Raw genomic sequence first — 15,503 nt, forward strand, 5'->3', positions numbered from 1 at the left:
CTTATAAAATGTACATAAAAACCACAAAAAAACCTTCACAAGTTTATTAATGATTAATAATAATACCTAGCGTTGTAACAGTGTCTCATGGCACAGTATTAGCATTAAAGATATTTATTTCTGTATGCATCGAAATACAAGTAGTGATATGGATCCTGTATATTTCACCAAAAATGAAAGTTTAGACAGATATTTATTTACATGAACACTGAATCCATTCATCTATCCATCCATCCATCTAATCTATTTAGTCATCCATTAATCCATCCGTTTGTCCATCCATCCTTCTATTGGTCGTATCTCTCGAATCCATCCATCTAATCTATTTATCCATCCATCAATCAATCTATCCATCTGTCCGTCCATCCATCCATCTATCAGTCGTATCTATCAAATCTATCTCTCGAATCTATCCATGCATCCATCCATCCATCCATCATTCCATCCATCAGTCGCAACTATCGAATCTATTTCTCGAATCTATCCATCCATTGTTCTATCTATCTATCTATCTATCTATCTATCTATCTATCTATCTATCTATCCATCCATCCATCCATCCATCCATCCATCCATCCATCCATCCATCCATCTATCTATCTATCTATCTATCTATCTATCTATCTATCTATCTATCTATCTATCTATCTATCTATCTATCTATCTATTTCCGATGTAAGGCCAAACTGAGTCTTTCATTTTTGTTAACACTTTATCAGATGTCTTAGGTGGGAAAAAGATCAATTTGCCCTAAATATTATATTGTCGCATCAGTAGTGTGTATCAAACCAAGCTGTAGCAAGAGTTTATTGCAATAAGCTAGTAATACCTTTATACAGTGAAAGGTCACCAAAAAATTAACAATAGCATTTCTTAAGCTTGGTTATTAACAAAATGCACATACATATACAAAACGAATATACATTTGCACAAACTCTCATGTGAACTAAAGCCGTTTAATTACCTTCATAAGATCTTAATGTTTCCTCAGAAGCCACAGGTTTAGCTTTGCCTATATATGATTTTTGGACTCTCAAAATGCCAATCACTAACTTGCATTATAAATCAACAAGCACTAAAGTTTCAGCTAAAAATCTTATACACTTCTGAAATCGGTACTATAGGTAACTAATGAAATGCTACCTAAATCTTAAATGGCCTTAGGTTGTGTAGTTTTTTTTATTTTATTTTAGATGAACTTTAAACCTACAATAGTAGAGTAAAAAGACATGAATCAAAGAGGGGGAGCCTATCAGGAAAGGTCTGTGAGCTGGGACACAAACTTGGGATGCCGAAAAGAAGTGTTTAAACTAAGAGCAAAGTGTCACTGTGTGTAAACCATCCCTTTTATGACCAATAAAGTCTCAATTTACAATGCTCAGTCTATAGTTAATTTGAGGTCAAACTCACCCGCAGGTAGATCTTGGTATCGCTGCAGACTCTGGCTCCATTCGGCACAGTCAGCGTCCGATGCAAAGCAGGGAGCTGTGTTTCTAAAAACAGAGCTCTCCGTACGGCCCCTTTCTGCTGTTGCTTCAGACGGTCCAGCTGAACTTCCACATTAAACTCTACAACACACACACACACACACACAGATATATTTAGAAATCAATTTGGCTCCCCATTCAGGTGCAAGACTGCGCCGTGCTGACACAGCACTAAATCTATTGCCTATTGGTCAGATCAGATATTTCTGCTCTGGCGTTAGGTGGAAAGTCCTTCCAAACATTCAGGATTTATCATCATCCACCACCTGAAGGGAAGGACTGTTAGAAAAGCTTTTGATGGAAAGGGCATGAAGGAATTTGCATGCATGTTGGGCACCTGTGCTCTGTTATCGGAGCGAGTGCAGTAGGTGTTATTTTTTGCACATAGTCAAGGCCTCTAATGGCAGGGCATATGGTGGTATCATTAGCCCAGAGGGGAATAGAGGGAAGTAATTACTGAATAAATACGTTGTAAAGGTTGTTGATGCAAAAACAAGGGCTTATAGATTGGGGTAGCAGTGAATGCTCTGTTAGATGCCGAACAACTGGTTTATTTTTAAAACAAAAGTTAAATTAACACTGCAGGCAAAACACATGCACCTGCAACTTTTAGATCGACTTCAGGGTTTTTCTGAAGTGTTTTTTCAGTCTAACAGAAAACATCCCATTCGCACTGTTAGGAGTTTCTTTTATACTACTTTATTGATATGTGACTATTTTTAAGGCTGTTTTCTCCCAATCAATTATGCACTGAGCCATATTTCTCCTTCAGAAGCACTTACACACTCCAAATGTTATGATTATATTCATATCTTAATTTTAAATATGTACATAGACATAAATAGACATTTCAGGCTATTAAGAGTATTTTCTTAATTATGCAGTTAACAAAAAAGAAAGATTTTAAAAATTCCCTTTGTAAAAACCTGACTACACTGTAAAAAGCAATAAGTTAACTTTGCTAAAAATAGAGAGTAAACTCCTTGCCTTATAATTATTAAGTGAATGCATAGATATATTAAGCATTGGGTTTACTTACTTTTTTCAACTTGTTGCTTTAAAGGCAACTGGTTTGCTTATATTTTTAAAGTATCTAATTGCTTTTCACAGTGTAATATAGTTTGTTTAAAAAAAATAAATAAATAATCAAGAATATTGAATGAATGTTCAGATTTTTTCAAGTAGCAAATTGTAGTGTTTTTCGTATGCAAATGCATATTTAATTAATGTTAATTAATCTGTTTGTTTAAACATAAGATTCTGGAAAAATACTAATAAATGTTAATAATACATGACAGATTAAAGTATCGCACACCAGACGCGCACATTCGAATGATATTTTACATGAAACTAATCAGATGGCGCTCTGTGGCGCGGCTGAAAAATGAACTGCGTCCTGAGCCGTCGCCGGGCGCCGCCGACAGCCGCCGACTTGCGGCGCCGGTGTGTGTATCCTGATAGAAACCTATGTTTAGAATTCTAAAATACATGGCGCTGCGTGGCGCTGCGCGGCGTGCCGCCGAGCAGCGCTTCTGGTGTGCGACCTGCTTTAGAAGTCTTTGCACACACACACCAGTTCCTGATTCCCCCTAATTAAACACACACAGCTGGAAATTCATGATGGAATGATTATTCATTCATTCATCATTTTCCTGTGGCTTTATTCAACAGGGGTTGCCACAATGAACTGCCAACTTATCCAGCATATGTTTTAAACAGCAGATGCCCTTCCAGCTGCAACCCAGTACTAGGAAACATCCATACACACTCATTCACACAAATAGACCACGACCAATTTAGTTTATTCAATTCACCTAGTGCGTGTCTTTGGACAGTGGGGGAAACCAGCCGGGACTCGAACCTTTTTACTGAGAAGTGACAGTGCTAACCACTGAGCCCCCGTGTCGCCCCATGGACTGATTACTAGGACTATAAAAACACCTCACTCACACACACTCTTACACACACAGACACACACGCACACACACACATTGCTGAGTCTTGTTTACATGTAACAATAAAAAAGCGGGATCATTGTCTAGTCTTGCCATGCCTTTTAAGCCTTGCCTTGTTTCTTGTTTATCCTATTTGCCGCCTGCACCGACCTCTGCCTGTGACCACACTACGATTTTGGATTACCCTTCCTGTTTAACCATTGCCTGCCTGACTAAGCTGTAAATAAACTGCGTTTGGACCCTCACCCTCGTTGTCACCCTGACTCAATGTTAAAAGTGCATTAGCACAAAGGTTTGTCAGACTTCTTTTTACTTCTATTAATAAAACAAAACTGAACTTCAAAATGAGAATATATTTGGACACTGAATCACATTAAGTCTCCTGTACATTACATGAGCAATAGTAATAGTTTGTCGTATGCCATTTACATAACAACCACCAGTGTCGCAAATAATTTTTTCTAAATTCGGCATATTGTTTTAAAAGCTTTCTGTTTGTGATAACCCCGGAAACAGACTCCTATAGCTGGGTAAACAGGAGCAGATGTGACTTACCGAGATGATTTGGCAGGTGCTTGCCATTGGCTGAAAGGCAGAAGCTTAAGTTGACACTGTAAGCAGAAGAGGAGACAAACAATGAAAGATGAAGTGGATTTATTACAGAGAGGCATTAGAAACACATTGCTTACATCTCTTCGGCTATGGAATATTTGGTTTTATTGTTTCCTAGGGCTATATGGCTTGACGGCTGGAAGGAAAGAAGACTAGAGTGTAATGGATCACACAACACATGTAAAGATGTTTTCACCCAGGAGAGTTTAAGGTCGTGTCTGTGCCGGAAACTTTTGTAATATACACTACTGTTCAATAGTTTGGGGGCAGTAAGATATTTTTATTTTATTTTAAGAATATGTTCTTTTTTTCAACAAATATGGCAATATAAAATAAAGCTTTTCTCTATTGTTATATTGTAAAATATATATACAGTGGTCCCTCGGTATACAGTGGTTGACCTTTCACAGCCTCGTCGATTTTTTTTGTGCTATTTGACATGCCTTTTTTCAGTGTATTGTGTTCTGCGTCCTGATTGGCTGTAGACCATTGTCAATCAATGTTCTCCGTGTCTCCTGTACAGTACAGAATGTGTTCAGCTTGCCAAATTAACATAAATCTTTGATCACTAGCAGTGCGAATTTCAACAAGGATGCAAAATAGGGGTCACACACTGGATGAGCTGCGCCACGTGCCACACATCGCCATACAGTTTAAAATTGTAAACATAGGTTTATATCAGGATAGGCACACCGGTGCCGCAAGTAGGTGGCTGTCTGCATTGCCTAGCTACAACCCAGGACATGGTTAATACTTCTGCCGCTATACAGAGCGCCATCTGAATAAATTCAATTTTAAATAATGTGCGAATGTGTGCGTCTCAGGTAGTGTTGCCAACTACTTTTAATGAAAAGGCGCTAAGCTCGACTCAAAAAGTCGTTAGATCGCATCATTCGTCAATTTGCATATTAATGATGTCATCACGTCCAACAGTTTCTTTTTTAACAGTTTTTTTTTACAATTTAATTAATGCATTGTTTGAATTCAGTAGATGTGTAGTGAATTTGCAGAAATCTCAGACATAATAAACTCAGTTTCTAAAGTTCAGAAACTGGTGTCACTAAAAACTCTGTGTAAAAAAATAAACTATCAAGTTTTATTTAAAACAGAGGAGAAGCAGATCGTTTTGACTGTACCAAGGAAACACCTCACACTCGCAGCAAAAATCTGCCATTTGTGAGCAGAGGAATGATCTGCTCTCAGGCTGCAGGTGGGAGAGACGGTAAAAGCCTGTGAGCGCTCAGGTGGGGGAAGGGCTGATGGAACCAAGCGCAGCTCATTGAGAAGAATAGGAACGCTACAGTACGGACACATGAGAATCTATAAAAATGTCCAGTAACAAAAAAAAAGTCACTAGATATGTCCCTTGTCGCTTTTTTTGAAAATGTGTCGCTAGGAGGGTCTGAAAAGTTGCTAAATATAGTGACAAAGCTGCTAAGTTGGTAACGCTGGTCTGGTATTTGTTACTTCCTACTGTCATGTGTGCGGCACATCCAGTGTGCGACCCCCTTAAAGATAGAGTGTGCTTTAGTTTTGTGGATCAATGACGGCAGGAAAAAGAACATTACACTGGGTGCCAACATTATACACACAAAAGCTAAAAGGCTATATGAACCTTTTGCTGACAGCCATGTATGTTTGCGCCTGCCAACAGGTTTTGATCTTTGGTATCATTCATTGGACTAAATTTTTTACAAAGTTTGAACTTTGAGAGTGTTTAAACAAGAGAGTAAAATGTGGAAATGTTAATGCTTGTCTGAGAAAAGCGTATAAAGTGTGTAGTAAGAGGTTTTACAGCCCTAACACAACTATAAAAATTGTAAAAAAATAAAGTTGACTACTTCGCGGATTTCGCTTGTTGCGGATTATATTTATAAAATGTAACTCCCACGAATAATGAGGGACCACTTTATTATGATAGGATAGTAGAGGACAGACAGGAAAGTATTGAGAGCAGAGAGAGGGAAAGAGTCGGCACAGGACTTTGAGCTGGGAATTGAACTCAGGTCACCGTGTGCACCACAGTGCTATAAGTCAACGCAACTAACAACTAGGCTAATGGCGCCGACATTATATAGTATTATAAAAAGCATCACATGATCCTTGAGGAATTATTTGTGTTGATCTGATGCTCCAGAAACATTTCCTATTTTTATGATATATTATGTTTTTGTTATGGAACATGTAACGTATTCAACAGGATTCTTTGATGAAAAAGGATAAAAGTCTTAAGTGTTGCTTTTGATACATTTAATGCATCTGTGCTGAACGCAAGTAATAATTTATATTATTTTAAAAACACAAAAAGTTAAATAAAAAAATTAAGCAACAGTTTAATCTAAAAGAAAGCCTTACAATCTGATCCTTACAATCTAAACCAACTATTTAGATACTTAACTTTTTTTTTTCATCAAGGTATTTATCTATTTTATTGAACTAAATCAGGGTCCAACCCAAATCAATCAAGAAAGAAATACGTTTAATAAAGCAATGGCAGCTTAAAAAAAATTGAAAACACAGCAGAAAAAGGATTGAAAGTTTGAAAGTCGAAAGAAGGATTGAATGAGTTCAAACAACTGTGTCCAATAAAAAGAAAAACAACAAATGGAAATAAATAAATAATGAAAGGCTAAAAAAGGAGAAAAATCACAATCCAGGCTGCTTCTGACCTGTGCAATAAACTCAGTGTTTCCCCATGTGTGTTTCTAAGCTTCAGTATACATCTGTGTGTGTGTGTGTGTAGCTCAGTGCGTCCTGATGTTTCCCAGCTGTGTTCCACCACCAAACAATATCTCATTCAAAGCCACTGCTAGACCCTCTCTCTCTCTTATTTCTCCCAAAAGTCTGTGTCTAGGCAACGACGTGTAATCAAGACCTACGTATACAAACTTTCCTTGTATAAAACAGAACAGGCGGAGACACACACGCTGCACCTCAGACAGAGACCAGCCCTTCAGAGTTTCCTTTCCCTCTGCCGATAGGATGCATATTTCAAAAACATGCGTCATAGAAGTGGGAAAAGCCCATTATATGCTTTTCGCCACCTTCTTGGCTCACTCTATACCAGCACAGCGTATCTAAACCATTTGGAAAAGCCTTTGCTGACAGCATATCTACACCCCTCCAGTGTTGTTGCAATACTGGAATTTCTAACTTCAGTTTTATACCTTGAAAGAAGTTTTGATATTCGACACGAAAAACTGCAGTGTGGCGCAATATTCAAGATTTTTACTTTCATTGTTTTGAGCCTTCTAACATTGCAAAAATTATGCCACGTAGTGTTCTAATACATTTCACAATTGTTTATTTCGGTTTCAGCATTAGAGAAGTAACCACTAGCCTAACATATAAGGAATAAAAGGGATAGTTAACCTAAAAATAAGAATTCTGCCATCATTCACTCACCCTTCACTTGTTCAAAACCTATTTAAGTTTCTTTCTTCTGTTGAACATTAAATAAGATATTTAGGAAAATGCTGGTTGCTGGCTTCTATTGACTTCCATAGTAGGAAAAATACTACAGAAGTCAAAGTGACCCAGCAACCAGCATTCTTTAAAATATCTTCTGAATGTATTCTTCAAAATATCTTGTGTCCCACAGAAGAGAGAGATGCATAAACGTCTTAAAAAGCATGTTAGAGTACATGGAAGGGAGTGATAAAATATCCTTAACACATTACTGAAAACAAGTGAACAGTCTACAGTGCAGTCTACAGTACAGTCCATTATAAACCAATTAGCCAATTACAACCAATGATTCAAATAAAGACAGCTGAAGAAATATACACGCTGTGTCTCATTTCAGATACTGCATCCTCTGAAGGATGCATTCGAAGGGAGCCGTGTCATCGCGGCTTGACGAAGGTTGTCAAATTTAAAAAAAATTAGAAGCTCTTTCAGATGCAGCCTCAAAATGCGTCATTGGTTTCCCAGGTAATGAAGGACACAACTGGTGGATCATTCGCGGCCTTAAACGTTCCAAGATTAATTGCGCTAAAAATAGCAGGATGTGTTTAAAAGAAAACTGTGGTTTAAATGTATGAATTAGGTTTATTTTACTTGGATGTGTAAACACATGTTAAAATACAAAAAGGGTATGACATGTCTTACTAAACAGTGATTTTATAGACAGTTTATATGTTTATGTGTACATGTATGAATCAAAGGAAATATATTTCCAGCGGCTGTAGACCTTGCTTTGCCTTCAGATCGCTTAAAATAAGTTTTAAAATCAAGAGTCATTACAAATTTTATCAGCGCTTATTAACACCAGCTGTTACAGTAGCCTGGTGACGGGATCTGTCCTCTTTAGGCTAGATCGTCTCATCTCAAAATGCTCAGTACGGCCTGTGGAGATTTCGAAGGATTCACCTTCAAAGTCTGCATCATTCGGAGGACGCAGCCTCTAAAATGAGACACAGCTACAGACAAAAACATTCTTTATGTCTACCAATGATTTTGTGTTTTGTTTTATGACTGTTAATGACGACTGCGGTTTTTAGAATGTTGTCCCTTTAAAATTTTTACTTTGGACTGAACTGACTGGAATTTAAAGACATATTTAGAAGGTCTCCATATAATATCATCACAATACTTGTGTCACGATACTCGTGTCACCGATACTTGTCACAAAAATTATTGTGATTTTAAATATATTGTGATATACTGCAATTTATTACCGTTTTAAAACCTAGAATTGTGTCCCCAAAGGAAAACTTTGGCCATTAAGTTTTAGCTAAACAGAAACATTTCTCAGTTTGTTTATCTCATTTCAACCAAAATATATTAGACGTTCTAAAAAATAGCCAAAATCTTTACACTACTAAGTAACTTCATGCTGATGGTGACTCACAAGAACACTCCCATTTAGTGAACGGTAATGAAATTGACTTTAACATTGAACCAAATAGTGATGTTGATATGGGTTGTAATGTATTAATATATATTATTGCCGCAAAAAAATGTGATTTTCCACTACCCCTAATATTTGGCCTATTGAAGCACAACAACTACACTTCCATACGTCCAATGCTGACACACAAAGACTGGGTGCTGATGTAATGACCTAACCTTAAGACCTTAGTCTAATGAAGACTATTTACTGCTCTGAACAAGGAATGCAACAAATTCAAGCAAAGACAGCAGACATACCAGGACACATGCAGCGTCTCATTCCCACGGCTTATGGCGCAGACTTTCTCCTCAGGATTGATCATAATAGGGTAGACATTTAAGATGGCACTGGTGTTCACAATAGGACGGGACCTGAAAATGGCATAACATGAAAAAAGTATTAAGCCTGCACTCGTTTAGATATAAAATTATGATTAAAAGGTAAATATAACTAAACTATTCTAGTTTAGAATAGTTTGGGTTGGTAGGATTTGTAATGGATTATTAGATCAACAGTTCAATATAGAAATAAATGTTTTAAACTAACAATTAAACTAGTGCTGGGCAAAGATTAACCGTGATTAATTGCATCCAAAATAAAAACTTTGTTTTTACATAATATATATGTGTGTGTGTGTGTGTGTGTGTGTGTGTGTGTGTGTGTGTGTGTGTGTGTGTGTGTGTGTGTGTGTGTGTGTGTGTTATATTTATTTATTATGAAGCTATTTCAATTTCTATATATAATTTGCATCATATACATAAATATTCTACATCTAAATATTATCTAAACATTTTCTCAAATATCAGTATGCATGCATGTATTTATATATATCCATAATAAATATACACATTATTTTGGATGCAATTACCAGCAATATTTTTTTCCCAACACTAATTTAAACTATATTTAATACATACTAAATATAGCAAACATTGCAGGTGTCAAATATTATTTTCAGTTTTAAAAATATTTTTTTCGATTCATTTTAAAACACAGTCGATACATTTTCCATCTTTGAAAAGTACAAAGTCCAAATGAACAGCATTGAGTTGAATTCTAAATATACATACAAAAATGTCCAACTTGCCTGTAAAGAACAGCTTTGTCTGCACCAAATGCCCCAACAATGAGATCTGCAGTCACAACAACAAAAAGAAATATGTTATTAGATGTTATTTCAATAATAATGGTTTATGATAGATAAACGGACAATGCTTTCTCACCTGGGTAGCCATTGTTATCTAGGTCTTTGCCTCCGCGAAGTGCATAACCAAAACTAGCAGGTATCGCTGACAGTCCGGCAGAAGCCCATTGTCCAGAGATCACCTGAGAGGGCTTTTCCCTGAGTCCTCCAGCATTCCCATTATATATGAGCACCAGCCCTTGCTTGTCTTCACCACCAAATGGACTGCTGATGGCCACATCTTTGAACAGGAGATTGCAGAATTAGGGGAAAACTGAAGTTTTTGCTAATACCAAAAAAATGTGATTGGCTTAAAAACAGTTTAAATTACAACCATAAATAAATTAATTACCAGATCATATCCAAAAATAACAAATCCTGTCCATATCCAATCCCAAAATAAAATAAAATAATTGAAAAACAATGACGCTAGGTTACCAAAACCATACATAAATTAATTACCAAATCATATCCAAAAATACCAAATCATATCCAATCATAAAATAAAAAAATAAATAAATAAATAAAATAATGATGGTAGGTAACCACAATCATAAATAAATTAATTACCAAATGATTTCCATACCCAATCATAACCTAATATAAAATAAAATAAAATAAAATAAAATAAAATAGAAAAACAAATACGGTAGGTAACCACAACCATAAAAAAATTAATAATCAAATCATATCCAAAAATACCAAATCATAAAATTAAATAAAACTAAATAAATAAATAAATAAATAAATAAATAAATAAAGAGAAAAACAATGAGGGTAGGTAACCACAACAACAAATAAATGAATTACCAAATGATATCCATATCCAATCATAACCAATCATAACCAAAAATAAAATAAAATAAAATAAAATAAAAAATAAATAAAAAATTAAATGAAATAAAATAAAGACAAAAACAATTACAGTAGGTTACCACAACCATAAATAAATTAATTACCAAATCATATTCAAAAATACCAAATCATATCCAATCATAAAATAAATAAAAAAAAATAATAATAAAATAAAATAAAATAAAGAGAAAAACAATTACGATAGGTAACCACAACCATAAATAAATTAATTACCAAATCATATACAAAAATACATAATCATATCCATATTTATTCACAAAACAAACAATCAAACAAAATAAATAAATAAAAATAAACACAACTAAATGAAATCAAATTTAATAAAACAAAATTCTCACCATTGTATCCATCTTGGTTGAGGTCTCCAAGTGGTGTAATGGAGCTCCCAAATCGGGCAAACATTTGTGTGCCGGTGAGGTGAGGTAGCTGAGGAATGAGATCCAGAGGACCTTTTTGCATATACACATAAACTCGACCCAACTCCTCCAACCTCCCATCAGAGTCACGAACCATGAACATGGGAGCGCCAACCAGCAGGTCCATCATTCTGGAGGTGATGCAAACCACAAACTTAAACATTGAACACATTCTTGCGCGGTGCACATTCTTGTGATACCTGGTTTTGGTTACTTACCCGTCATTGTTAATGTCAGTGGCAGCCACAGAATAGCCGTAGTAAGACCCCATCTGAAAAAATAGGAAAAAAATGTAAATATTACAATGGAGTTTAATTATGAAGAATTATTCAGAAATGATAGTTAAAATTGGATGGAATTCGAGTAGTGCTTTTAGAACAATGGTTTAATAAAATAATCAAAACCATTTCACAAAAATCCTGAGAACTGCAATAATTGTAGCATTAAAAACATTCACAGATGAACTTTCTGAGGAGACATCCTCAGGCATCACTAGTCTCACACACTGCTCTGTTCCCATAAAGAACTCTGATTATATATGCAAATTACATACAGAACATGCAAAGTCATATTTCGATATCGATATATCTAATATTATGCATATGTGACATATTATATCTGATATCTAAATATGCAAAAACCATGCATGACAAAAAAGTTAATATATTTAAATGTACACAGATAGATAATATGCAGATTGCTATAGATTTATATTTGGGTTGCGATCTTGAGCAGCTACAGTTTCTTCCACAGTTGATTGATTGATTGATTGATTGATTGATTGATTGATTGGCTGATTGATTGATTGATTGATAATTAATATTTGACTAATTACACTTTATTAATCCAAGAGGCAAATTAATTTGTCTAAGCTGCACACAGCAGCACATATAAAAATGGGTAGATAAAGTAGTCTACAAAGATTTTCAATCAGGTTTAGATCAGGACTTTGGGTCTGCCCTTTTTTAATGTATCAGGCTTCAAACAACTACTTGACCCATTTTGCTGTGTGGCAAAGCTCATTGTCCTGCATGGAAATTGCTGTCTGATTGAGTGATGGAAGCGAGGAAAGGAACCAAAAGTTACCTCTGCCATCTAACTGTGTAGACCATTTCAATTTGGTCATGTCAATGGTCTATTAATGTTTCCTGCTCATTATCAAACTATTTCATAACTGTAACAAGTTATGATGATTCAACCATAACTTAATGGTAAAACAGCTATAATAATGTTATTTATCAATATGTGGCTTCTTTTGGACTCTCTGAAGCTATAGAAATTTAAAATGTAATGCATTGTTTTTGTTTACATCCTTCAAAATGATCTATAAGAGTCCCAACTTTCTGCTGTATAAAACATCCATGGCACGGCCACCTCAACCTTTCACCTCTTTACACACTTTGGGTTCAATCTTTGCCCATTTTGACAACGAAACCTCAAAACTGAACATCAAAACAAAGGAAATGGGTTGATAATAATTATTCATCTCTACTGTAGATAGAAGCTTCTCATTTTATCCATTACATGCAAACTGTATTTCACTTGAGCAGCAACTTTACGCCTAAAGGCACACAGTAACATTTACTCCACTTTGCTATGGTGCGAGTACATGAAAAGAGCTCTTTGATGATTCAGATGTGGCTCTGCTCTGGAGCCCCCTGAGGTGGGCACACAAATGCTTTTTGATTGTATTTACTCAGCTGAAGCAATCAGAGCAGTTTAAGTCTTCCAACTATTTCCATTTGCAGAAACTGTGGCGCTCATTTAGGAAAATTGCCCGTAAGCTCTTGCCTCACATAATCCGCCCTTTACTGCTTACCACAGTGCACTACAGCCTGGTTTAAAGAGTCTTGTAAAGGAAATGATTTTTTGCTTGTTGTGCAAAAGAACAGCACAGTGGGATGAAGCTTCGCAAAGGAGTGAAATAACTTGCATTTCTCATCCCAAAATAGCTTTAGTATAATAACATTAATATTAGATTTATTTCGAACAGAAATATCATACATAAAAATTCTTTAACAAAAAAATACATTTCAACATGGTCGAAACGGAATGGGACGACGCACAAGCGTATTATTTTTCCCACCTTGTTACCACACACATCAATCATTTATTACTTCTTCTTTTACTTAGCTCTTCTTTTTACATAACATATATCTTATCCTTTTAGCATCTTTGACATATTATATGTTTGATTCCATTTGTACATTTACATTTTATGAAATAGACGCAAAAATACATAGTATTGTAAACAGCCGTTAATTGAAAATTCATCATACCTTTCTCATTTCATTCTTTTTCAATCACCTATATTCATCATTATATTCCTTTAATAATATATATTCATAGAACTGTTTAAATTGATTAATATCCTGTCATTGTTAAAGAATTTGTTCAAGACTGTTCCATAATTTCACACCTCATACAGACAAACACAAACTTTTTAAATATGTTCTTGTTTTCAACCTCCTAACATTTTGTTTATCTCTCAGAGTATATCCCCCTTGTCTTTCATCAAAACACTTTTGTATGCATGTTAAAAGTAATTTATTCCTAGCTTTTAACATAAATTGTGCTGTTTTAGATTTAACCAAATCATTGAATATCTTTTGTATGCTCTTAATACCCCACTTTTGTTTTCAGTCTAATTCTTTTTTTCTCCATTGTACATTGTAGGATCATAAGTTAGATTTATATGTATTGCCCCAATCTGACACTATAAAAGCCAAAAGAACATTTTAGAAAGTAGATTTACGCAGTCAAATATTTCGCCGAACAGATCAGCCACTTTTGACGCTCATAAACAATCATAAAGTCCTTGTGTTGCAGGGATTAGGAGGTTTGCTAAAGGTGCAGTGAGCGGTTTGCATCTTTAATCTTTATAGCTTGCGTTCATTAAAATGTACGAATGATTAATAAATCCATATGAAACGGTTCCTTAAAAGTCACGTCTCGTCTTCATTTTTGGGCTCAGGCACGCTTTGCACTAACACTACAAGCTGAGCCCAAGTGAACCACGCTCTGGCACACCTCTTTCAACCAGGCTGCCGAGCTTGATTCAGACCACTCACAATTCTCAAACGATCCGGGAAATAGGCCTGGGCACGGTTCAGATAGCATAGTGTGAGTGCGCCCTTAGAATCACTTATCTGGCAACACAGCTACAGTATAACTTATACAATATATCTACCAAAAGACAGATATTATTGCTTTACAAACTATACTAAACACAAATCATCTAAATGTTACCATATGTTTTATTATCTTATTGAAATTAATATAAAACCTTAATAAATACAGTATAAATGTACACACATTTACATAAAAAAGCAAATGGACTTAACAATGCGCTCAAAAAAACTGTATTTCCGTGAGAGAAGATTTTATTTGGGCCTAGTTATAGCACAAAATAAACATGAATAAACATCTCAAATCTCCTGTAATCACTTAATCTTGGAAAAGCATCAATAAAACAGAAAGCCATCAAACTTGCCTGTTCACCAGTGAACATCTTCAGCACATCCAGAGAGCTATTGAGAATGGAAACCTGATTTTAAAAAAAGAGAACATATTTTACAATTTGCTCATCAAGTACCACAACCATTGAACAACAAACTAATCACTTTTGACAACATTTAAGAAATGTTATCACATTTTTTTAAATTGATAAACTGTGAATACGCAAGTCCATATTTTACATGGAAATGTTTCTGGCTAAATGTCAGAGTTGATGTTGTGACTGTTTTCTCTCACCTGTCCATGCAGTCTGACTCCCCTGGGAACTCCAGTCACAAAGTCTGAACGCAGGCGAGCCAAACAAAGAGAGGAAAAAGAGAAAGATTTAGTAGTGGAAACATGGAAATGAGTGGGTTCCTCAGGAACTCAGAGAATTCTGGCGATCACAGGCGCACTAAGTCAATCTTAAGGGCTCTATTTGGAAATTTGTTTAAGTGAAATGGATTCATAAAGGGTATAATAATAACACTTCCTTTCAAAGGTTTTACTAACAGTATTCTGTTTTAATGCATCTGCCTATAGCTCTTTAAACAGAAAATGGTTATATTAAAGCATTAGCTGTGG

The 15,503-nt window shown here is 35.4% G+C and overlaps 1 protein-coding gene across 3 annotated transcripts in view; it reads right to left on the bottom strand.

Annotated features, from left to right (window-relative positions):
- The window catches only part of itga5 (integrin, alpha 5 (fibronectin receptor, alpha polypeptide)), a 112,015-nt gene that overhangs the window by 37,217 nt on the left and 59,295 nt on the right, over positions 1-15,503 (bottom strand). For all 3 annotated transcript variants that reach the window (XR_015522715.1, XR_015522716.1, NM_001004288.2), the window contains exons 9-17: positions 15,177-15,220; positions 14,917-14,970; positions 11,642-11,694; positions 11,346-11,554; positions 10,172-10,372; positions 10,036-10,081; positions 9,206-9,319; positions 3,998-4,053; positions 1,411-1,568 (exon numbers count right to left, since the gene is read on the bottom strand). Coding sequence is in view for 1 of the 3 variants with exons in the window: in NM_001004288.2 (NP_001004288.2) it covers positions 1,411-1,568; positions 3,998-4,053; positions 9,206-9,319; positions 10,036-10,081; positions 10,172-10,372; positions 11,346-11,554; positions 11,642-11,694; positions 14,917-14,970; positions 15,177-15,220 (935 nt within the window). In the remaining 2 variants the exon portion in view is untranslated. The remainder of the gene's footprint in view (positions 1-1,410; positions 1,569-3,997; positions 4,054-9,205; positions 9,320-10,035; positions 10,082-10,171; positions 10,373-11,345; positions 11,555-11,641; positions 11,695-14,916; positions 14,971-15,176; positions 15,221-15,503) is intronic.

This window comes from Danio rerio, chromosome 23 (assembly GCF_052040795.2).
Source record: "Danio rerio strain M-AB ecotype USA chromosome 23, GRCz13ab, whole genome shotgun sequence".
Lineage (NCBI taxonomy): Eukaryota > Metazoa > Chordata > Actinopteri > Cypriniformes > Danionidae > Danio > Danio rerio.